This window comes from Rhipicephalus microplus, chromosome 1, assembly GCF_043290135.1.
Source record: "Rhipicephalus microplus isolate Deutch F79 chromosome 1, USDA_Rmic, whole genome shotgun sequence".
NCBI lineage: Eukaryota > Metazoa > Arthropoda > Arachnida > Ixodida > Ixodidae > Rhipicephalus > Rhipicephalus microplus.
In genome coordinates, this window is record NC_134700.1 from 152,055,187 (window position 1) to 152,081,125 (window position 25,939).

Consider the following 25,939-nt stretch of genomic DNA (forward strand, 5'->3'; position numbering starts at 1 on the left):
GTATTGCTGTGAGTCATGATAGTTCTGATCAATTTTAAATAACAAGTGCGACGCCTTCCCTGAAACGAAAATGCGAAAAGCTGTAAGGAGCCTTTTTCATGCATTGCAGTCTGACCCGCGCAACTAGCAAATATCTTGAAGAAAGAAATATCGTGTAATGTTGTGGGATGTGTAGTTACTTGCGAGTGTGTGTCATATGGTGTAATTTTGTGTATCAATATGCCATCATTAGAAGAATTGCGGCAAAAGCAGCGACCTCCATGTGGTCTATGTAAATGAGTCAAAGAGGATGCGTGCTCTAATGTAGGAAACCGTGAAAAACACTGAATTATCATGAGAGTGGCATGAAGTCATGTTGTTACATGACACGCATGTTACGAGTATTATCATGTTTGGATATGTCATTTACATAAGTTGTCCGTTCGCGTCACGGAATACATAATCTGGTATATGTGAAGCTAGCTGAACGGCCGCGAGCACATCATGAGTGTAACAGTCATGTTGTCACATGACAAGCATCTCATGTTTATTTTGTTTGCACCAGTATCGTACCTTCGTCATCTATTCAGGTCCTGTAATACCAAATGTCGTATAAGTGAAGCTAGCGTAACAGCCACCAGCGCATCATGAGCATGGCATGTAATCATGTTGTTACATGACGCGCATTTCGTGATTATCATGTTTGCACAAGTCAGATACCTTCGTCATCCATTCCTGTACCGTAATACCAAATTTGGTATATGTGACGCTGGCGAAATGACCGAGAGCGCATCATGAGTGTGGCATGTAGTCATGTTGTTACATGACACGCTTGTCATTATTTTTATCTTAGGGTCTGTCGCTTGTGTTTGCCATGTAATCATATTATACCATACTAGTTATGCAACATGTCATGTGAACGAAACCACCGCAAGAGCAGCAAGACCATGAAAAGTAAATCATGACATTTATGACATACATGCCATGATTTTCATGTTATGGCTAGTCAAATATGTTCGTCATACATTCATGTTATATCATACCGAGTTTGGTATCGACACCATTATCAAAACGGCCAGGAGAGCTAAAAGTTGTTGGCGGCTAGATAGATAGATAGATAGATAGATAGATAGATAGATAGATAGATAGATAGATAGATAGATAGATAGATAGATAGATAGATAGATAGATAGATAGATAGATAGATAGATAGATAGATAGATAGATAGATAGATAGATAGATAGATAGATAGATAGATAGATAGATAGATAGATAGATAGATAGATAGATAGATAGATAGATAGATAGATAGATAGATAGATAGATATTCTCAAAGTCGCCGAAGTTGGGTAAGAAATGCTTTGCACTTAATATTCATCTGCATTCAGCTAATTTAGGATACCAAAGCATGACCAAGCGGCTTAAATTCCCTGCCAGCCTTTATGAACGACCTTCCCCTCTCTCTCTCAATTTTTTTAGTAAGCACTCTCCTGATGATGAGCGAATCCGCCGATCGTCGAATGATTTTCAACCACGGAGTATGTCCTCGGGGGAGTGCTGTAACGCGTAGTGTTTTCCAAGAGTAAGGCCCCTAGCCCCGTGCAGAAGTTGGATGTGGCCAGCACCATTAGGCTAAAATTTGAAAGCTGGGCGAAATTCTTTCAACTAGTAAATTAAAGAACGACTGCAAAAGCCGTGATACCTCTTGAAGACATTCTGAAAGAAAAAAAAATCCATCACGTGTACAAAATTTATTTTGGTCGGAAACTGCAGTTTACCTAGGAATACTATTATGGCTGTGCTGTGTGAGGTTTTTGCCACACCTCATTGTGAGTGCTTCAAGATTGTTTAGTCAACTAAGCTGAACGCGCCACCAGTCTTCTTCAGAAACATGTCCTTTTTGTGCAACATTGTTCTTGAGCACGAGAGCAAACTATCCTCACAGGTGAATGCAAAAACATCACCCTACACTGTGAACGACCCTCCCCCCCACCCCCTTGTTTGTTCGTATAGCCTTACTGTTCATTTAAGTTTAATCATCTCGATGGTCATGAATGGTGGTGCCTTTGGTGTACAATTTTTGCATTGTGCATCACTGCATACGCAAATCAGTTCTTTTCGCTGTATATAACAGCTTGCACTGTACATACGCATCGATCACCATTGTCCATTTTTCTGTGTGCACATAAGCTATGTAAGATATATCCTGAAATAAAATTCTCTTAAACCTGTTGTTTGCTGAACTTTTAGCGGGATGGCTCAGTACTCTCTCATTGTTGAGTGCGAAGTACTCGAAGTCGTAAAACATTTTAAGTTTTAATGCACTTTATAAGCGACCCTGAATCCGCTGTCCACTGTGCGCCTCCTCCTCTCCCCTAGCAACGGCGCGAGGAGCGGAGAGGAGCGTCTGTAGCAACGGCGCAGTGACGTCACACACCACGTGATTGCACGTGCTCTGCCCTCCGCTCCGTGGCATCGCGCGCCCGCGCAGCTACGACTTGCTCGAGATTGGCAAGTCGTCATAGGCATGGATCCATCGCAGGCATCAACCTTGACTGCGATACCTCCAACAACAAGTACAACGCAATCGAATGCGAGCATTGCGCGCGTCGTTGAAGATATCGCGCCGGTTGAAGACAAGACACCGCGGCGAAGGGCCCGTGATGCCGAGCGCAAGCGGGTGAAGCGGGCCGCGGGCTTAAACATCTATATAGTGCGAATTTACTCTCGCATACACGCGTAAACTCGCCAACATAAATTTTTTCACTCACTGTCCGACGCATCTGTTATCATGCCCGCGCATCGCATATCTTCCCGCACTAACCACAACAACCCAGTTTACCCTGCGCATGCCCGTACAACTGCTCACCTTCGGTCATTCTTCGTTCAGACAGCGAAGGATTGGAATGACCTTCCGTCCCACGTCGTGCGCCACTCCAGCCCCATTCTTTTCAAAGCGCACATGGAAGAAACCCTGTATTGCCCACCCCTCATGCAACACCCCTCCCTGGGGTTTTTGAGGTATAATAAATAAATAAATAAATATTTCCCGAGAGGGTCTAATGGTTCCTGGGAATCGCAATGTGATCACACGGGGGAGTTTACGTTAACTCACTGGCGAATGCCAACGGCTTTTCACTTTACTCCCCCTCATAGCATCACCCCATGCATTCACTTAGCCATGTTCACCCTCAGGGAAATGCTTGGGAGTTTTTTTCTAAACGCTGTTGGAATTCCTGATTTGTGAGGCCCGCGGCACGGCCTCGTCGTTTCTCATAGTAGAGTGCCAGGTACTAGAAATTGTTCATCACTTTTTTAATCATTCCTCATTTATTGATACTGAGAGTCGACTATATTTTAATTACTGAGGATTTTTTAGTCACACGTTGTTGCACTTCGGCGTCAGTGGGGGCGCCATCTACAACCTTACTGTGCATGATCGCGTCTCGTGTCGACCCAGGAAGACACTCGCTAAGAAACCTTCATGTGCGCGCGTCAGAGACGCGCGCACATGAAGGCTCCCTAACACCTGCAGAACTGTTGCTCCCCTTCCCTCTCTCGTCTTGCAAGGCCGACGGAGGCAGCGTCTGCTATTAAAATAAAAAGACTGCTCTCGCTGAACAACCAATTCGCTGTTTACAAAGTTGTCGGGTGGCTTTCGGTTTTGTGCACGAGCGTAGCCCAGTAAGACTGGCGGCAAACGAATGCTTTAGCGAGTAGTCCGCTCATTTTCAACACTTTTCTCGCCTTTGTCTGGCCAAATTATTCAAATACAATCTCTTCTAAGCTACGCATAACATCATAAGAGTCAGTAGTTACCTTCGAGCGCCTTCCTTTTAACAGAAAGCAAAAAAAAAGTTTTTCCTTAATCTGGCACATAAAAAATTGCCAGACCCCACTTACAGTGGCAATCGATGATATGCGAAGCGCAAATGAGAAATGTTGATATGTCACTTTAAAATCAGCACAACGTTACGAGGTGGAGGTAAATGATTCTTTACATGTCTGCCGTGTCATGATTATCATGTTAGTATGCGTCGTTTACCTTCGTCATCTATTCACGTCACGTGATACCAAATTTAGTATATGTGGAGCTAGCCAAACGACCGCGAGCACGCTATGAGCGTGGTATGTTGTTATGTTCTTACAGGACACGAGTGTTAGGATTATCATGTTTGCACCAGTCATATATGTCGCCATCCATTGACGTCACGTGACACCAAATTCGGTATATGTGGAGCTAGCAAAACAGCCTAGAGTGCAATATGAAGCGTCCAATATACTCCAATGTAGCGTCGACGCACGCGCACGCTGGGCATAGCGACGCTACGTTAGCAAAACGCGAGCACTGTATAGTGTGACGCCAGGCGCGACCAGCGTCTGGGGTTTGGCACGGCCTGAACCGGCGCGAAATGCGACATGCTACATTTCGCGCTGATGCGTTACTCAGACAACACTGCGTCTCCTTCTTTTCGTGACCGAGGGACGCCGGACGCGCTGAAACGCGCATGCGTCAAAGCAACGCAGCGTGGCGTGCGCCTGCGAGTATATGGCAGGACGCGACGTTAAGCGATGAAATTAACGCCGGCGAGCACGCGCACCGCGTAACGTTGAAATGTATTGGCGCGTTGACCATGGCATGTAGTCATGTTCTCACATGACACGCATCTCATGTTTATGTTTGCACCAGGCACATACCTTCACCATCCCTTCACGTGACGTAATACGAAATTTCGTATATGTGAAGCTAGTGAAACGGCCGCGAGTGCATCATCAGTGTGGCATGTAGTCATGATGTTACATGACACACATGTCGTAATTATCATGTTTGTATCTGCGATTTAGCTGTGTCGTCCATTCGCGTCTCGTAATGCCGAGTTTTGGGGCACGTGAAGCAAGCTAAGCGGCCGCGTGCGTATCATAAGCGTAGCATGTAGTCATGTGGTTACATGACACGCATCTCATGTTTATCATGTTTCCACCAGTATCATACCTTCGTCATCCATTCATGTCCCGTAATACCAAATTTGGTATAAGTGAAGCTAGCGAAACAGCCGCCAGCGCATTATGAGCTTGGTACGTAGTCATGTTATTCATGGCACGCATCTCATTATCATCATGTTTGAACGAGTCACATACCTTCGTCATTCATTCACGTCTGGTAATGCCCAATTCGTTATATGCAAAGCTGGAGAAATGGCCGCGAGCGCATCATGAGTGTAGCATGTAGTCATGTTGTTAAAGGACACGCATGTCATGGTTTTCATGTTAGGGTCTGGCGCTTGTGTTCGCCATGCAGTCGTGTCTTACCATGCCAGTTTTGCAACATATCATGTGAATGAAACCACCGCAAGAGCAGCAAGACGACATGTAAATCATGACATTTATGACATACATGCCTTGATCTTCATGTTATGACTACTCAGTTATATTTGTCATACAGTCATGTTATATCATACCAACTTTGGTATCGATACCATTATCCAAGCGGCCAGGAAAGCTAAAAGTCGTAGGCAGGTAGATAGATAGATAGATAGATAGATAGATAGATAGATAGATAGATAGATAGATAGATAGATAGATAGATAGATAGATAGATAGATAGATAGATAGATAGATAGATAGATAGATAGATAGATAGATAGATAGATACGCCTAAAGTCGCCGAAGTTCGCTAAGAAATGCTTCGCATTTAAAATTCATCTGCATTCAGGTAATTTAGGATACCAAAGCATGATCAAGCGGCTTAAGTTCCCTGCCAGCCTTTTATGAATAACCTTCCCCTCTTTCTCTCAATCTTTTTAGTAAGCACTCTCCTGATGATGAGCGAATCCACTGATCGTCGAATGAATCTGAACCACGGAGTGTCCTCAGGGGAGTGCAGTAGCGCGTGGTGTTTTCCCTTAGCCCCGTGCAGAAGTTAAATGTGGCCAGCACCATTAGGCTGAAATTTGAAAGTTTGGCGCAATTCTTTCAACTAGTAAATTAAAGAACGACTGCAAAAACCGTGATACCTCTTGAAGACACTCCGAAAGAAAAAAATCCATCACGTGTACTAAATTTATTTTGGTCGGAAACTGTAGTTTACCTAGGAATACTATGATGGCTGTGCTGTGTGAGGTCTTACCACACCTCATTGTGGGTTGTGAAGATTGTTTAGTCAACTTAGTTGATTCTCCAGTGATAGGTGCGACGCCTCATTAGAATTCCATGTCTGGTCTCACCAAGGACATTATGTGACAGCACTAAGTCAGTGTTAAAGCCGTCCCGTGGAGGCCACGAGACGGCTTTAAGCTCTCACATATTAGAGTACACTGTACTCTAAATCGTTACCCCCTTTTTCTAACCCCCCCTCCATACCAGCCATGTCACACTGTATCTGAAAAATCTTTGACATCTGTAGAGACGGCTTACTGCTCTCCCATAGTTGAGTACCAAGTACTCGAAATCGTGAAACATATTTTCTATCCCCCCTCCCATCTATAGGCCTTCGGGACGGCTTTATGCTCTCCCATAGTAGAGTACATAGTACTCTGAATCGTTACCCACTTTATCTAAACACACACACAGCATGAAGCAAAGTGGGTCTCCCATAGTTGAGTACCAAGTACTCGAAATCGTTAGATTTTTTCTAACCCCCCCTCCTGCTGATACCAGCTCTCTTATAGTAGAGTACCCTGTACTCTAAATCGTTACCCCCTTTTTCCATTCCCCCCCCTCCAATACCAGATGTACTTACTGCTCTCCCATAGTAAGTACCAAGTGCTCTAAATCGTTAACCACTTTTTCTAAACATACCAGATGTACTTACTTGGTGCCGGGGTTACCGGGATCAGCCGAGCTGCCAGTCGTCGACCCCATCTCATCAAGCATCGAGCGGACCCCTGGACACCCCCCCCCCCCCACCTGCCCTGTCCAGGCGTTCATCGAGACTCAACGCCCGGGCACCACAGCGCAAGCCGTGGGAGCCAGGGCCAGGACGGAAGATTGGTGGCTTTCGCAGCGCCACCCCCCAAAGCCCACTGCTTGCTCCACTTCAGCGCTCCAGAGGGGAGCACCGTCGACGATATCATCGATGCCCTTGAAGCAGTAACCAGCGCAGCCGGTATCGAGTCCCTCCAACACATGGGAGGCGCAAAGTTCGGCGCCGCAGCCGCAAACGCCCATGCAGCCACCAAGATGAAGAGCCGGGGTGCCATTCTCTTGAACGGCGTATCAGCTCCATTCGTCAGCGTCGGTCCTAAAATAGTCCACGTCAGAGTATTCCGGGTACCGCTGTGGGTAGGTGACGCAGTCCTAGCGACTGCTCTCTCCGCATATGGCACCGTGCAACATATTCACGAGCCAGTGTTCAAGGGCCACCCTGGGGTTGGCAGAGGTGTCCGCGTGGCACGAGTGGAAATGAAAAGCCAAATACCGAACTTTCTGACAGTTCAAGGCTGCAACGTCATGTGTGACCACCGGGGAGTCAAGAAAGTGTGCTCTAAATGCCGGAATGCTGGTCACATTGCCAAAGATTGTGCCACGCCCTGTTGTACGCGCTGCAATGTTTCTGGACATGCTACAGAGGGATGCGCAGGACCGTGCTGCAAGTGCTCCGGCAGGCATGCAACAGCTGACTGCGTACGCCCGAAGTCCTTCGCAGCTGCTGCAGCAACGGCAACTGAAGAACAAGCGTGTACCGACCTCCCGCCCACATTGCAAGATGATTATCCGGCGCTCGAGCCTGAGAGTGACACCGACACAAGCGATACTGATGCCCATGCCGAACCACCAGACGCAGGAGACCTGCCTCCTCTGTCTGAGAAAGTCTCGTCAAACCTTCACGGCCCGTCCGAGATCAGCTACTTTTCGCCGGACGCCTATGAAGACCATAGCTCATCCAAAGCCAAAACCCAAGTGCCCGTACCTAGTAGAGACCACGAGGGCTACAGCTCTGACACAGTCAGTACCACCAGTAGCTCCGAGGCGCCGAGAGCTTCGATGAGACGCGGCACCCGAACAACGGGACGTGCAGAAGCTCCGGTCATTGGCACAGACAAGACCACGGTGGTGATTATGCCACTGACGATGACGAGCGCCCGCGCTAGCAAATACTCGGCTCAAACCCGTAAACTGAGCCTGTGCGATTACAGGTGCCAGATTACAGGTGTGGCCGCCGGTGTGAGTGTCGGTGCCAGCGCCATGGAAATAGACCGTCCAGCCACCAAACATGTCCACCCACCGACCACGGACTGTGAGGGCTCTACGGACAGTAGTAAGCCCCAAAAACTCGCTAATGCTGTGACGATGTCAGAGCATTTCTCTCTTTAGTCATGTTCACTCGTTGAGTGCTCGCCCCACCTTCTGCAAGGGGTTTATCTGAAGTTTGCACGCTCACTCCCTTTTTCAAAATGGCTACGGTGCATTTTCTCTCCTTAAATGTCAGGGGTTTTCTTAGCGAACTTCAGCTACTTTGAGCGTATCTATCTATCTTTTTATCTATCTATCTATCTATCTATCTTTAGCTTTCCTGGCCGTTTCCGTAATGGTATAAATACCGAACTTGGTGTGACATAACATGACTGTATGAAGAGCATATTCGTCTAGTCATAACATAAAAATCACATTAGGTACGTCATGAATGTCATGATTTACATCTCATTGTCCTGCAGCTCTTGTGGTGGTTTCGTTTGCATGGCATGTTGCAAAACTGGCATGGTGTGACACAATTGCATGACGAACACAAGCGACAGACCCTAACATGAAAATCATGACATGCGTGCCGTGTAACAACATGACTACATGCCACGCTGACGATGCGCTCGCGGCCGTTTCACTAGCATCACATATATCAACTTGGTACTACAGTACGTGAATCGATGACGAAACTATGTGGTTAGTGCAAACATGATAATAATGAGATGCGTGTCATGTAACATCATGACTACATGCCCCGCTCATGATGTGCTGGCGGCCGTTTCGCTTGCTTCACTTGTACCAAACTCGTTATTACGTGACACGAATGGACGACATCGGTAAATGACACATCCAAACATAATAAACACGACATGCTTGTCATGTAACAACATGACTACATGCCTCGCCGATGACGCGTTCGCGGCCGTTTCGCTAGCTTCACATATGCCAAATTTGGCATTACGTGACGCCATAAATGACGAAGATACGTGATTGGTGCAAGCATAATAATCATGAAATGCGTGTCATGTGAGAACATGACTACATGTCACAGTCAAGGCGCCAATTCAATTCGACGTGACGTGGTGCGCGTGCTCGCCGGTGTTGCCATGCCAGGCTCCGCTCCTGCCATATACCCGCAGGCGCGAGCCGAGCTGCGCTGCTTTGACGCATGTGCGTTTCAACACGTCCAGCGTCCCTCCGTCACGAGAAGAGGCAGACGCAGTGTAGTCTGGGTAACGCATCACCGCGAAATGCAGCATGTCGCATTCCGCACCGGTTGCCGTCGGGCTGCGCCGACAGACGCTGGTCACGCCTGGCTTCAGACTATAGAGTGCTCGCGTTTTGGTAACGAAGCGTCTCTGGGTTTAATCCTCCTTGGGCCCAGCATGCGCACGTGTCAACGCCACATTGCAGTATATTGGACACTTAATGACGCACTTGCCGTCGTTGCGCTAGCTCCACATGAGCCAAATTTGATATCACAGGAAGTGAATAGATGACGAAGGTAAATAACACGTCCAAACATGATAATCATAATAGGCGTCTCATGTAAAACATGTATACATGCTACGCTCATAGCTCATAGCGTTCTCGCGGCCGATTCACTAGTTCCACGTAAAGCAAATTTGGTATTACGTGACGCGAATGGACGATGAATGCAAATTACACGTCCAAATATGGTAATCATGATACGGAAGTTATGTTCAGCGTCATTGACCTCCACCTCGTAGCGTTGTGCTGATCTTCTGAATCAGCACAACGCTACTTAGCGTTGTGCTGAATTCTGAATTAATCATCGTTGTGCCCGGAAACCTTCTACAATCATCTGCTAAAAGTACACATCAATTTCTAATAAATAGCTCTTAACAATAGGGCCTGCCATATGCGCCAGAAAGACTGTCCGTTGGCAAGACTAGATGGTACAGGACTTCCATCGATCTACAGTATACACTTGAGGCTGATAAGTTGGTGTAGCGGACTCCACCTCACCATGACTATGACTCTCAGATCTTTACAGGGGCTTAAAGCGGTATCGACTTTACCACTGCCGTATCTTGCATGATTACCTGATAGCAGGAAAGCGAATGAAATACGCCTTAGCGTATTCTGCGGGAAGGCGACTTAACGCCTCTACGATGGGCGCAAGACAAACTCAGCAAACGGACGAGTGGCTCCACGCATTCGGGTTTACATGTTCGTATACCGAACCCCGGCCGCTCCTATACCTCTACGACACGTGCTCCGTGTATGACAAACCCGATCGTACAGCCACACATACGGGGCCGCAAAAGAAACTCAATTCGCGGTGTCTCGCCGCTGCCGAATTTCACCCGCTCCAGTTGTGGTAATACGTCGTGCGACGGGCGCAGCACGAACGTGTCGTCACTGCGTCACGTTTGCAGCCCAGAAACGGGGTCAAGAGCGAAGCTCGAACAATGGTCACGGACGGAGCCGAACTTTCGCGTCGAGAGCGGCGGCCGAGAGTTCGCTGCTCCGCCGCTGAAAGCACGCGCCGAGGTAGCCCGCCTCTTTCACTGCCATTTGTAACGTCTCACTACGGCTTTAGCGAGCCTCGCAGCGGGCGTGAGATCTCACTGCGGCCGCGTTTCTTTTGCTCGTTCCCCGCAGGCGTTATAGATTGATCTTTGGTATTGCCCCCGAAAAGCGCGTAATGTGGCTTGCTCTCTGAGTGGTCCAGGATGCCGATGATATAAATAAGAGGCGCAGGCTGATGTTGCAACGGTTTGAATACTTTGCGTTATTACGGAGAAAGCATTAAACATTTAGGGCCGAAGCTTTTTATAGCGGCACCCATTCGTCCCTCGTAGCCGTTGTAGTAGTGGGTAACAAGTATAACATTTTGACCTCTAAGGTGGGGCCGATGAGAGATTTCTTCTGTGCGTTGTTGAACAATAAAAGATGTTGCTCAATGTACATGCCAATGCTGCTAAAGGGGCAAACAGAGACAGGAGATTTTGGCTTTTAGTTAACGCGCACGCTGCGAATTTTTGTTGTTCAACAACGCACAGAAGACAAGAAAGGGTTGCTGCGTTATACTCGCTCGGCGTAACCTCCTTGGTTTTGGAAAGGTTTAGCGAGCGTTGGGCCGCAGTGCCATGAATACAGTGAACTAGTATATACCATGAACTCGAGGTGGTTAAAGGTGGGAAGTAGACACGAATCGCAAGCCGTAAGAAAGTATGCGTGTGCCTCCTCTCGTTCAGTCCATGAAATGTCCGCTGGATTGCGGTGCTTCTATATGGGGAATATATGATGAAAAGAAGCGAGATGGTGGTACTTACAGTGTTGAATAGGTAGAAAAACGGACACACAGACAGATGCATGGACGAATGCACGGATGGCTGTACGGACGAATGGACGTATGGACGAAAGCAGGGACGGACGCACAGATGAACGTGCGAACGCACGAACAGACGCACGCACGGACAGGCGGATGGACGCACGGGCGGCCACGCAGACGCACGCATGGACGGACGGAAGCAAGAACGAATGGACGGACGGATGCTTCGCCCCACTATCCATCATTCACTCCGTGGATATGCTGCCATTTTTTTTACTCTAGGCCGCAATCATTCATTATGAGGACAATCCAAAATGTTCTTCTTTTATATTGGCCTTCGGTCAAAGTAAACTATGGTTCGAGCCTTCACGGCGGTAGTGTAGCGGTTGCGACGCACGACACCTGACCAGAACGTCACGGTTTCTATCCCGTCCACGGCGGTCCCATTTCGATTGAGGCGAAACGCTGGAGGCGCTGCGGGATGTCAGTGCTCGTCGAAGAACACCGGATGATCGAAATTTCCGGACTCCTTCGCTGCGGCGTCTCTCGCAATCATATCGTGGTTCAGAGACGTGAAACCCCAGATGTAATTATTATGTTATAAGATACAGTACGAGTGTACATCAGGTACAAGTGACAAAAACAGTCTCACCGAGGCCTGCCTTCCGCACATATTGCTCTGAAGTGCAACGTATATTAGCGCCAGGTACATACTGAGAACGGCGACGTGCACGAAAGGACAGGTCACGCTAACCAACCTCGCCTATCTGTCTATTCGTACGTGTCGTGGTTTGTTTTGTTTTTTTCTCTCTCTCTCTAAAAATCATTGCGCTAATATAGTTGCAAAACACCAACTTGCCAGAACAGAAATACTTCTGTAAAGGGCCTCAAAACACCGCACTTCGGTATCATGGAACTCCCGCCATAATAGTGTCCGTCACTATCGCCACGATATTTAAAGTCGCTCTGTATGCCACCACCAAGATATGTCAGACAAGGACAATTTGTTTTGGCCCAACAAGAATCTAGCCGTGTTCGTCAAGCTGTGTTAAGTCATGTCGTAATCTTACCCCCACCTCGTGGCCATTTTACTCCCCTAAATGCGAATGAATGTTGTACGTTCACCACCGTTATGGTCGTGTTGGTCATTGCTGTGCTCATATCCGCTACAGAGCTCCGTTATTTACGGTATTTAAACAAGGATCTTTCCGCCGTAGAAGCTTCCAACATAGTCCTTTTATTTATTTATTTATTTATTTATTTATTTATTTATTTATTTATTTATTTGTTTGTTTATTTATTTATTTACTTATTTATTTATTTATTACAAAAACCTCATGTGATCTAAAAAAAGAGTATCATGTGAGGGGGGCATTGATGGCCTAGGCACGGCGCACGCCTGGTGCGGAGGGTTACGAGGCAACCTGAGAGCAACACTTCTTCAATATTGAAGATGTCAAGATGGCCAAACCGCCCCGCCGCGGTGGTCTAGTGGCTAAGGTACTCTGCTGCTGACCCGCAGGGCGCGGGTTCGAATCCCGGCTGCGGCGGCTGCATTTCCGATGGAGGCGGAAACGTTGTAGGCCCGTGTGCTCAGATTTGGGTGCACGTTAAAGAACCCCAGGTGGTCTAAATTTCCGGAGCCCTCCACTACGGCGTCTCTCATAATCATATAATGGTTTTGGGACGTTAAACCCCACATATCAATCAAGATGGCCAAACCATTGGGCTCCGCTCATACAACTGCGACGGACAGTGGGCCCCTGCGTGACCCTGCATGGCCGCGTGGCTCTTGTAGGTGCAACACGCAAGAGCACGTGTTTTGAAATCTTGCGTCCGCGCACCAGGATTCATGCCATCAACATATATGCTGACGGCATGAGGGTCTTGCGAAAGCACACTAACATTTCTGTTGATAAGCTTCCATTCATGACTTTGCGCTGCATGTCCAGATAAAGTGTCCAGGTAAATTTTTCAATGCGCTAAAGTTTTATCCCCGCGATCCCTTGATACCACCTGTTACCACCAGGTCATTGTAAATGCATTCTTTCCTTTACTTCAAGATCCCTCGTTACTCGAATAATTGTTTTTTGGTGCAGCTATGGAACGTTTGTTTTGTTTTCTGTGTAATAAATTCCTACATGGCCATATATACTTTGGTTGTTTAATTCCCTAATTATTTAACAAAGCCTACGTCTACTTTTATTCAATTCCCCATTCACTGTTTTCCGGCAATCACTTCTTGCGTTTCCTTTTCTTCTTGCCTCGATGGTCTGAGACACACTTTCCACGTAGTAGAGCAGAACTAATGCTGGCGCTCAGAAGCATTATGCATAATACGAACGTAAAAAGGCATTCAGACCTCCACGCTTCCGGGCCGAATCGGGTGTTCACCCGTACTGAGCAAAGCATCTCCTCCCTCGCTACAGCAGCCACCGACAACCTTCTCAGAACCACGCCCGACCGCACCGCGCAACTTCGCCGACCGCATCTGCTCAAATCTCCATCGTGGTGCTTCGTCAAATACAAACATAGAAAAGAAAAAAAATCCGCTCGAGCACGACCTCTCCTCCTTCTGCAAGCTCTCTCACCTGTGTCGCACACAGAGAAGGAACGGTGACCTTTAACGCCGCGTGCACACTGCCGACAACCCCTCTCCCCCTCCCATTTCGGGCACCGTTAGTTTCTGGGTTTCACCGGGGCGCCTGCTGCTACCAGCGCCTCTTGTTTTCGAGGTTGAAAGTTCAAGGCCGTTTGCTTATGTAAGACAGGTCGCTCCCAGAATGGCGTGCACGCGGGGGAATCCAGCTTCTTCCATGCACGCACTCACGCACGCGCATAAGAGCGCGTCCTATACCTCCGACGCCGCATCGCATTAGGTAGGCTTTTGTTTTTCCTCTATAACTGGGAGTGAGGGGAAGCGAGGGAGGGAGACCGCTAAGCAGGCGCCACCGTCCGCCCTCCTCTCCACGTTCATCCACTTCGAGTTGCGGCTGCTACTCCGCGAGGAAAAGAAGAGGAGGACGAGAAGAGGAGGGGTGGAGAGAGCGAGGCCGCTTAAAAAGCCACTGCGCCCGATACGAGACCCTCCAAATCTGACCGACATCCCTCTGTAACGGTACAAGACAGTTTTGCAACGACACGCGTCTTGAATAGACCTTCTACTCCTTCGGGGGAACGCACGATTTAGTCGAGTGATCAGAAGAGAGCGACAGCGACCCCTTTTTGAAGGGAGCGACAGGCCTTCGAAGGTGTGACCGGTGTGCAAGAGGATAAGCTCCAGGAGCACCGAAGGACTCGTCGAGATTTTGCACTAGTTCCGGTAAGAGATACACCGTGTACCTAATTGCGGGGTTTGGACAGTTCACGTACAAGGTCATTAGAGGTGCGTGGTTGACGACTGAGTTTCGTGTTGAGGGATTGTATAGCACTGAAGTTCTGTCAGTTGGCACACATCGGTACGAAATTTCGGAGTGCTGCAATGTTCTCACCCTACACGAATGATGTCATCGAGACGCATCTTCTGCATTTGGAATACTGAACGAAGTGACCTAGTTTGTAGTCTACTCAAAAACATACTGACACGTCCTCCTCGTGCCATACCCTTCCCCCCCGAAACGCGTCACATTTGTTCAACCAGTTTAAGCTACTGCTTTTGTAAACTTCTCAGTTAATTATACAGTCGCTTTATTGACTCCCTAACACAGGTCGGCGCTGTTTCAAGGCAGTGACTCACAAAGAATTAAATTCGTCTTCAAGAAGAGGCTAAGACATTATGCTAAAACGACTTTGCGCAGTTTAAGTAGGCCTTGGCAGTTTCGTTCGTAGTCTCAGTTTCTTATAAAGACTAGCCGGCTTAGATACGAGTAATCCGAAGTGCATCAAGTTTTTCAACGTGCGTGTTGCGCTTTCGGAATGTTTCCGCATATCATAAATGAAACTGCGACAAAAGCGACCCCCCCCCCCTCCTTCTCTATGAGGAAGTGACCTTTGCAGTGTAATACGCTTATTTCTGCAAGATACCGTAATAGACGCTATATTCGCTCGAACCTGTACTTTCCTGTAGATTTGTTACGCTTGAATTATACTGACTTTTGCGTCTTCTGTGCATTTCTTGTTTGGAACATAATAGCAAATACCCTGGGATATCAACATTTTAAAAGCGGGCAGCGCTTTAGCATTACTGGGATTAAAAAGTGGGCAGCGGCCTCCAGGATTACGCCAAAGCGCACGAGCATGTTCGGCTCATGTGCAGTAGTACAATATACCAGAAATATACATTGAACGTGTGCTCTTCGAAGCTTTCGATCGCCACAAGTTTTCAAACAATTCATCCATTGTTCGGGTGACATAATAGACAGTTACTTATTAACGAACGATGCAGCTCGTTTTCTATTGAGCAGCTTAATAGTGGGACAGGAATCACGTTCTAGTGACAGTACTCAGAATTTGAAATCACTGCAGTGCTATTGTCTGACGAACACATTGTGAACAAAATCAACGTAATTAGTAATTGCTCTTGTGGGTATGCCCCTATCCTGAAATTATTTTGTAGTTGTGTAAGCTAGGGTGAAATGATTCTGCACCGAAAGTGCCCGCACGGGTGCACTAAAGGGTGTCAGCTGTCCTACATTTATAGTTAAGGTCAAGCTTTAGTGAAGTGAAATTATCAAGGTCATATGGCTACACTTTCCCGCCGACATTATTTTTGAACCTAAGCTTTATTTAACAAAACGAGGAACGGCATATCACGAGGTCACAATTTATATCTTCCCTTTATTCCACAAAACAAATAAACTTGTCTTCCATAAAACTTATACATTTGTAGTTTGACTACGAAAGTGTTCGGGTTCCAGAATCCGGATTCTTTACAGAGACAGTGCCATATTTTTTTATAAACGATGTATAAGCAAATGCATTATACAAGCGTTTTTTTTAACAGAGTTGCAGACGTATCTTTTTACATCCATTACATGGATGTAAAAAGTGCCCCGCAAAGTGTTATAGGGATACACAGAGTGGCCAAAGACGTATAGATGACAGGTCACTGATACACACAATTTGGGTGCAAGAGCATATGTGAACATTAACTGCAATACCTACACTGAAGTAAACTCAGGTAGGTCGAAACAATTGTTTTCTCCTGAAACGCTGCAACTCTCATTTGAACACCACATGCTGTTTTTTTAATGACATGGCCGGTACCTTGGGGACATCTGAAAGACCAGTGTCATCGTAGCTTCGGCTTCTCATTGGCATTCTATCCAAATCAAGATGCGATCCTCGTCAATACCATCGGGATTATTTTGTTTCTCGCACCTACTTCCATCCATTAACTGTTGCCAACCGGAGCTTCCGTGGCGTCTGTGGTGGTTTTCCTTTTCTTCTCTTTCTTCCTCCATTGCAGCACAACAACAACGTAGTCGGGTATTCTTTATGCACAGAGATAGCTGTATCTTCGTTTTTTTTCTATAACACATGATACTAACAGTTCTCAGCCACATCAATCTTCTGCACAGCATTTTGTAGCAGTTTACATCCAAACTCGCGCAATTCCGGATATCTTTAAAACATACGTCAATCACCTTTCTCACACAACGACAGTATCGGATCACTTGCAAGATGTTAATTAGAGAACTATTTTACTTTTATTCTACCTTCATTTGGTCCCCTATCCTCACCTGGAAACCACTGTGACGCAGGTCATAGGGGAGCCGAAAACGACATCTTTTTTTTAATTCTTCTCTTTTTTTTCTTTGCTTGGTGTTCGACATTGTCTTTTTGTGTCACCCCTCCAGGCAACATGAAGACCCAGACGCTCCTCTGCCTGTGCGGCCTATCACTGGTGCCTCTCCTGCTGAGCATCGAGGCCCGCAGCCTGGCCTCCATCAAGGAGAAGAGCGACAACCTGGTGACCGCGCGGACGGGCATGCTGTCCCGCTTCGAGCCGCTCATCTCCAACATGGTGGTGCCATTCTTGGTGGCCACCGGTGTGGTCAGCCTGGTGCGCATGGTGCCCTCGGTGGTGTCGCAGATACCCAACGTGTTCGGCTTCGCCAAGCGGCACGGCTACACCGAGCTGCCCCGAGAGGTGCTCGAGATCATGCAGATGCTCGACGGTGCAAACATCAAGTACGACGTGGTAAGTATCTACAGATGATCGGGCTCCACGTTCGGGCTCTTTCTTTGTGGTGAATGACCTAGGCAAATTGTGCTGCTAGAAAGGTGTTTTGATGTTAGGTAGCGTTCGTTAAATGGCACAGCGTTGGTGGTACACCTGGCATGGCAAGGCCCGACAAGCTTCCTTGACGCAGTAATCTAAGTCGACGAAGAATAAACCTGTAAAATCCGAAGCGTTGTATGAGCCAGTTAGGGCAGCATTCATTACAACTATGCTATACCAGGCCAACCTTTGGAGCCGTTTTATACACGAGACAAAGATCAGGGTTATGTGCTACAGCTTCGTGTAACACCATGGTTGCAAACATGTTCCAACTGTCTTCCCGAAAAGATGGCATTATATCCATATTCTTCTCCGTGCATCACTAATCATGTTTGGCTTGTATCTTATTCTCCATGTCAAATATGTAGTTAAGTAAAAACACCACGGAAAACATTCAGGACGTGACAAATGAGACAGGTGTTGACTACCAAAAGGTGCGTTGATTTTTGCAAGGCACGTGTAATAATAATAATAATAATATTAATAATAATAATAATAATAATAATAATAATAATAATAATAATAATAATAATAATAATAATAATGTAATTGCACTGCAAAAATAAACGCAGTTCTTGGTAGTCAGCGCTAGTCCTTTTTCATTCATTTCATCCTCCTTGTTTTCCGCACTGTTTTTTAGTATAAATGTATACCAACAAGCTAAAGTTCAGATGCTTCTGAAACATTTAAAATGTTACGCGGAAATCCGCTGCTCTTTTTTCACCCTAAAGTAATATGGGCAAGGATGTCCTGAAGAGAGTAATAATGTCGCATTCGTAGCCAATGACATCATTATGTCCTTCGTCTGGCAGATGTAAAACGTTCATCTCATAAAAGACCACGTTGATAATTTTAAAAAAAAGGAAGCCTCAATGGCTAATGCGTAGCCACAACACTTGCTGTCTCCTCTCATCATGTGCTGAGGAAGCTTTCCTTTCGGATTGATCATTGGCGATAAGTCTTTCAAGGAACGTGATTTTGACCACGGTGGTTTACAGGATTCCCGCCGCCACCTTATTTTCTATGCCATAAACCTGCCCCCCTTCTCGCAGCTCAGCATAGGCTGCCTGTGGATCTTTTTTATAAATTTTATAGGAATACTTTTCGGTCTATTGCGATAAAAATTCTCAAGAAAAATCATGGGTTCCTTGACGTATTTTGCTTGTCATTAGCAGTTTGTGGGTCATTCTCACACTCTATACCTATCAATACCTTATCTTCGAAAAGCGCTGGCGCCTTAACTTTAAAGAGGTATCGATGCTTTACATACACTTGCAGGACTACGATCGGGTAACGAGGTGTCTGAACAGATTCGCTGAGAAAATCGATCGGCGCTGTACGACTGGCAGCTAATTTTTATACCGTTACCGTGACCTGTCTAAAAATAGAAGCATGTCCACGCTCTCAACGGTAACAATGTTTCGAGTCCGTCGGCCACTGTCGGTGGTGTGGGAAACCTTGGCGCCCATCGCGACCCAGCTTTCGTGGGTTGTTACTTATTGGGGTAAACGGGTTACGGAAAGCCGTCCAAGCGTGACTCGGGCGTCCGAGCCGCTCGAGAGCTTCTCCGCGAGCACCGACCCATTCTTTCCGCAAATTACTCGTCGTCATCTTCGGGCATCCCCTGCGCCACTGCGAGTGCTTTCACGGCCAACATCGTGATCCGCGAAGCGCGTTCTTCAGATTGGCCCACCATTTTTGTTACGTGAGAGGAACTGCCGACTTCCCGTTGGTGTGGTACTGTTGGCATCAGATCGCTATAGGAGGTGCGGGTGGAGTGATAAATGTGTTTTTGATGAGAGCGTTGAAGGGACCACTACTACAGTACCCCGTTATGTGTGCTCGTGCGTTGGTTTGCATGGGCCGGTGAATATACATATATCGCGGGCATACATGCGAAATATAAAAACTTTGGGATGCGTTCAACCCCCCCCCCCCCCAAACCTCTGTTTACGCCATTGCTCGGAGGGCTTCGACGACTGATTGAGAGCGATTTGTTTTAAAAGTATGGTGCGTTTATGTAGATAGATGCATAGTTCCTGAAAGCATTTAACAGGGCAGTTCTCGCATATTTACCGCGATGGGCTGTTCCTAGGTTTAAGAAGTAATTTGGTGGGCTTGGTGATACGGATTTGTTATGGTATTTAGCAAAAATCAATGTACACATTGAGAGACAACACAATACCAAGTGACAGCATTGGCTCCCTAAGTTCGACGCGCAATTCAGTCGGTGTAAACAGACCCCCTGTTTCACTTATGAGGAAGTAAGTTACTTATCCAGATAGCGTCTAGGGTAGGAGTCGTTGAAGGGCGTTTGTATATTTGTTTATTTATTTATCTATTTATTTATCTATGAAGTTTCTGCTGCCATAAAATCAAATTGCGCTCCCTTCCACTACTGCCGCTTTCTTCCTAAGTTACCTGTTGATAAACACCTGTGAAATGTAAAGCTGTGACAGAACTGAGTATATTGGTGATTATGTTGATGCATATGAGATTCGGGCATACAGTTGCTAAGCCCTGACAATGCATAGCAAGTGTTCTTCTTCGCCTAAGCATTTTACAATGCGCGAATTTTTAAAAGAGAGTTTCAATGTACAAACGTCTATCATACCAACATGTGGATTCTGCGAGAAAGAACTGAAATGGTGCGAATATGGGACTTGGTGTCACATTGAGGTTCTATTTTTTTATATATTATGGACAATACTCCCAAAAACTATAATTTTTCATAGGGCACTCGTGTAACCATTGTGCTGCCTTCTATATCGTAATGGGGCATCTCGTTGGACTTGGCATGCTCATAACTTCGCGGTCATTCCAGGCTTTGTGCTGCAGGGTACAGATAGAGCGAGAGGAACTGTAAGCTCCACCCGCAAAACCGGAATAAACTTGGCGTCGTTTGCATGTCTTCGTTTGCATGTCTGGCGTCGTTTACATTGCCTTCTCGACTGCTTATTCTCTCTGGACAAGACTGAAAATACCAGAACAAGGGTTGCGGCAAAATGGGGCGTTTGCTCGGCAGGTCACTTTTACGCCTCATCCTCCTGTTAGACGTGTTTTGCGCTCTTGCTCACAGAGGCACCACGCCCCCGTCCCTTACACATCATGCTAGTCACGTTTTGGCCGCTAAGAACGACAAAGTTCCGAAGTTGCTCTACAGAGAGACATAAAGAGAAGGGGAAGGCAAGGGCGTTAACCAAAAGGTAGTACCCGATATGCTACTTGTTCCCTGCATTAGAAACGTTAACACGAATTATGTACCATACTATATCCTTTCTTGAAGAGATAAAAGGTGTCTAAAGTATAGCTAGGAAGCTTTATCTTATTATGAGTGCATTCTCTCATGAAACATTGCAAGGCGTAATCTCACCGGCCGTATAGTGCCGGTGAAACTTTCTGCACTTTAATCAGGTTGCTGTCCATAAGAATTTATGGACGTGTCTGATTGCTTTCTCAAATTTTATATCCAATTCAATAGCTGGACAGGACATGATCTGACATACAGCTGATACTTAGGAGCTTCCTTGTGCATGTACTGGTACGTGTACTGCATTGTCTAATTATTACTATAGTGAAGATTGTTCAGATCCTCCATACATTGCAGGTATATCAGCATCAGCTTCCGAAATTCAATGAACAAATCTAATACAGTACCATCGCTTAATTTGCTTGAGCTTCAACCACTCTACGTGAGCGATGAAATAAATATATAGGTCACAGCGTACACCATATCCAAGCAAGCTCTTAGCTCCCTATCAACACTTAAAAAAGACCCTGCAATACGTTTTTAACACGGCGAGAAATGGTGCCTGTTGGTAGTCGAGCGTCCTGCGAGCACGTGAGCCAAGCGTTAAAGGGGTGGTGTCACCAATTTTGTGGCATGCGTTTTATTTGCTGTAAGCGTTTCCTTTGGCTCCAGAAAACATGATACAAGCACCAAGATTCGTGTATTTTCGCTAAATAATTGAATAGTGCTCTACTTATGTGGACCATTTTCGATTTCGGTTTCGTGGCGCCGAGTTGGGCAGTGACGTCAATGCATAGGTGGCTTTGTCACGTGACCACACATGGCTGTCACGTACATCGTGCTGAGTTTCGTCTTCTCTCACTGACGTGCCACACAAGCACCAGCAAAAGAAACGTGCTGACAGTCGGCATGGCCAGCTGCAGTAGCATCCAGGCACTGGCAAGGCAAAAGACAGCCAGGAGGAAACAAAGCGTTTATCTTTACACCGTATACTATATGTACAGTACGCTGAAGGAAGAGGGGCAGCCCCGCTGTTGGACACGCGCAGCGTCTCTTACGGATGCCTTCGTTGTCCGTAAAGGATGCGTAGAGTGTCGCTTCGAAAGCATCCGTTGTCCTCGAGTGACGCGCACAGTCTATCTGCAAGGTACGCCAGCACGCTCGTAACAGCAGCCTCATTTCGGAGATGGCGGAAGTCACTCACGTCACTACAAAACTGGTATGACGTCACGACAACTGCCGTTGCTTCTCCTATTCTGAAACGTCAGTGTTTCTGCGCAAGCGATGGGACTAGATCGCGAGAGTGAGCATTTAGGTACACTTTTAAAAGTGAATTAACATATATTTTAAGCGTTTGTTGTGTCCGACCCTTCGCGTGGAGAGTCCTTGCATACAGAAGAAACCCACAAAAGCCTTGGAGTAGCCTTAAAATTTGGTGGCACCACCCTTTTAAAGCACAACAGGTGGCAGAGAAATAAAAATTAAAATTCATAGTAAACTAGAAATCACCCGCTCTTCTCTCAATAAATTATGCTGTATACCCAAATCAACTGTTTGATCACATATCTGAAAGGCATGACCATTGACTGATCTGAACATCGTGAGCTGAATAGTAGCCGTAAAGTAGTCACGACATGCCTGTGGCCAACAAACAAAAAAGGCTGCCTATCGGTAGTAGAAGGTCCCGACAACACGCGAGCCAAATATTATAGCGCAGCACGCTGCCTGGAATTCACAACAAATTATCAAAGTCAGCTAAAAAGTGCTTTCTCTTCTCTCGACAAATGACGGAAGACGCTCAAAAATCACTCGTAAAAAGCCCATCAATCAGCCATTGGCTGAATGAACATGGCGTGCTTGGTCGTTACAGAGATCGCCGCAGGAGGCCGCGACTTATTCACGCGTGCACGCGCGATCACACTGAAGAAGTCGCGCACACGAAGAAAAAGAAAAAGTGCTCAATGTCACGAGGCGCAAGTGACGTATTCTTTTTTTTTGCCCTTGCCATCCCTCCCTGCTAAGCTTCCAGCGCTTGTATGGACGAGAGAAGAGAGAATGCAATTGGAGCATGCGACAAACTTCTGTAACTCCACTCGCACAGGACGGATTCTTGAAATTTTTGCGGCATTGAGTTCGTGAAGCAATCAGCTCTTCCAGTGAATTCATTACGTGGTTACCCAAAAAAGTGTTTCAGGGCCCTTCTAAGTGAGCCACGAGCCAAGTTTATAGGCTGTCCGCGCACATGTTAGAAGAGAAGAAATAAAATCAGCTCCTTTCCTTCCCTCCATCCTCCCACGCGTAGCTTTCAGCGCACTCACTGAAAAAAACACAAAGAAAGCTCCTAGAGCGTTCTACAGCCACTCCGCTTGTATTTCATGAATTCTAAGCAAAAAAAATTGTGGCAGTTGATTTGTGAGGAATTCTGCGATTACTTGAGAAAGTATTGCTGGGCCCCTTCAAAGAGGCGTGAGCAGCTCAAGTTTTAAGCACAGGTCTGTCGGTCTGCAACCTCCATAATTAACATATGAAAAGCGACAGTTTTTATTACTTGCGCAACTCCTAAAGGACACTAGTAAGTAATGTGCAAGATGTTTTCTTTTTTGGTCGACCTTTCATAGTGCTCCCCCGCAGCGATACCAGCACAATAACTTTGGTAACTTTTTCCGCATTTCTTTTTTCTAATTACGTCTTTTTTTTCCTCCAGCAGCAACAGCAACCTCAGCATCACGTGTACCACACCACCAACCAGCGGTACCCGCTGTACCACCAGCAGCAGATCTACAAGGCCGCCGCCGCGGCGGCCTCCGGTAGCTCCAAGCCTCAGAACCAGCAGGGCTGAGCAATTATTTCACCGTCAAACGGGACCTGGACTGGGAACGGGTAGATAGCATCTGCAGAGAGGTTGCGATGAGAAAGAACGTGCTGAGGGGAAGAAGACAAAGGCAGGAGGCGGACAATGTAGGAGCATCAGGATGCATATGGGGGCATTTTTGAGTCACGTAACTCTATAGCTTTATCAGCACGATGAACTCGGCAGTGTAGCTTGCACAATGCTCTCACTGAGGGTCTTGGTTTGCTCTCCTCAGTACGTGCGATTTCGGCTGGCCGAAAACGGCTTTTTTTTTCTTATGTGGCGCGAGCGACCACACGCAGTGCGAGTGCGAATAGCGAGCGACAAAGGCGGCCTTGCAAGGACTTCCCGTTGCTTGCGGGCTCATATTCTTGTACTTGTATGACATCAAGTATGGTAAAGTGTAGTCCGAATAGGTACATTTATATGTGGGGAGTATTCACGCTCAGGGTTCACTCGTTCATCTCACAGGAACGTATGGTCAGCTCTTTCCTCAACTTATCTTTTCTGCGTGGTACTCTGAATACTGCACGCGATAGCACCCTTAGCGCAAGCTTCTGATGTGCTGCCAATATGCTGTCAGTTATTTTTCTTTTATCGTGGTTGCCACCTAACCTTCTGTATTTTTGAACGTCGTATGCCGTGGTGTGATGTGTTCTATGCCTGCTCAATACACTGCGTTCATGCCGACTTCAGATCTACTCTGATACAATCGGAATATTATAACAAAGCGTAATCTCGGCAACTAGAGTACAGCAGACGACGGCACACTATAACTGACAATTCCACGAACTATGTTGCCTAAGCAATGTGTTCGCAGAACTTTTGCACTGACAGGCATAAATGCAGCATCGTATATGGTCCATGCTTTCTAGAGCTCAACCAGAACGGTTTCCTGAGTTTGAACGTGACACTATTGCAATGGTGCGTCACATTTTATAACATTCTTCTTTTATTAACGAATTCGTAGATCAGTGCCTATTTGTCGTCCTATTGCCTAATCGAGTCTTGTTTAAGCAGTTTTACGCTATCACGACTCTCGTTTCCATCTGTAATGGTATTTCTGGGGTATTTCTAAAGTGTCACTGGGAAGACAGGCCCCCTAAGATCTCGGTGGCACTGTTTCCGGTGCAGAAAATCTGCCATCGTCTTCTCCATCCACCTCAGGTGCTGATGTGTGGGAGGGAAAAAAGGCTCAACCTAAAATGCGCTCGGAGTCACTGGTATTGGGCAAACCAGCAGCCAGACAATGAACAATCGATAATGGTCAAGTAGCCTTCGAGGAAACTTGCGCTGATTGCTCAAGATGGACAGCGCACGATAATATGTGCGCGCATGGCACATCATGCGGCTGAATACTAGAATGCCACGGCAATCGTCAAACGCGGAGGCTTCTTGATCAGAGGCAGTGCCTTACGTTCATTAATACAGGCGTACAGCGCAGCTGCAATGATGATAGTGTCCGCAGTTAACATAGATACAGAATGTGTCACGACGCATCTCGCATCGCGGCTACACCGGCATTTTTATTGTGTATGTTTTGTGTTTTCTTTTCTTTAGTTACGAAAACAGCTGGGCTGAAACCATTACTGCGTCTTCCTGTTTGTGGCGTCCCAAGTACAACAGTAATCCCACCGTCCGCATTCGTATGTGCGCGGTCTTTGTATTATGCACTATTGTTTCATATCGTGCTGTGCGTCCTTGTAAATAGTCGTCGTTATTTATTGCACGAGACAAATGCAGCAATAAAGGTTTCCTAATCTAAGAAGACTTGCTTTGTCGACCCTTCCTGGTGGTGTGTTGTGTTTTTTTTTTCGAGGGGGGGGGGGGGGGGGGCTGAATGATTCCCTTATGCAACCCTCGTCACTGCTCAGGTAAGTTGGAACACTTCCTAAAGCTGTTGTTGACTCCCGCACTCATCAAATGATGATTTTGTTCAGAACAATCAAAATTACAATTTAGCTAAATGTCTTTAGTTCCCTGAAACTATTTTAACTTAAAGCTTCAGTCACCTGTTTCTACGCGATAATTATTTGTGCAATGGAGGGCATTTGGTTTTTTGGAAAAATGATCAAATTATTGAATTATTAAATAAAAACAAATGAATAAGTGAAGTAATCACTATGAAATAGTGTTATTTATTGATTCACTTA

At 46.4% G+C, this 25,939-nt stretch overlaps 1 protein-coding gene across 2 annotated transcripts; it reads left to right on the forward strand.

The window, feature by feature from the left end:
- Window positions 1–14,536: 14,536 nt before the first annotated feature.
- Window positions 14,537–25,556, forward strand: LOC119177812 (uncharacterized). 2 transcript variants are annotated; one of them, XM_075887491.1, is made up of 3 exons: window positions 14,537–14,784; window positions 17,261–17,604; window positions 23,643–25,556. In XM_075887491.1, exons 2-3 carry the CDS (start codon window positions 17,266–17,268, stop codon window positions 23,772–23,774), a joined length of 471 nt encoding a protein of 156 aa, XP_075743606.1. In that variant the 5' UTR covers window positions 14,537–14,784; window positions 17,261–17,265; the 3' UTR covers window positions 23,775–25,556. The 2 variants fall into 2 exon arrangements, with proteins under 2 accessions (XP_075743606.1, XP_037284898.2); XM_037429001.2 differs by having other exon boundaries at window positions 14,538–14,784; window positions 23,640–25,556.
- The last annotated feature ends 383 nt before the right edge of the window (window positions 25,557–25,939 follow it).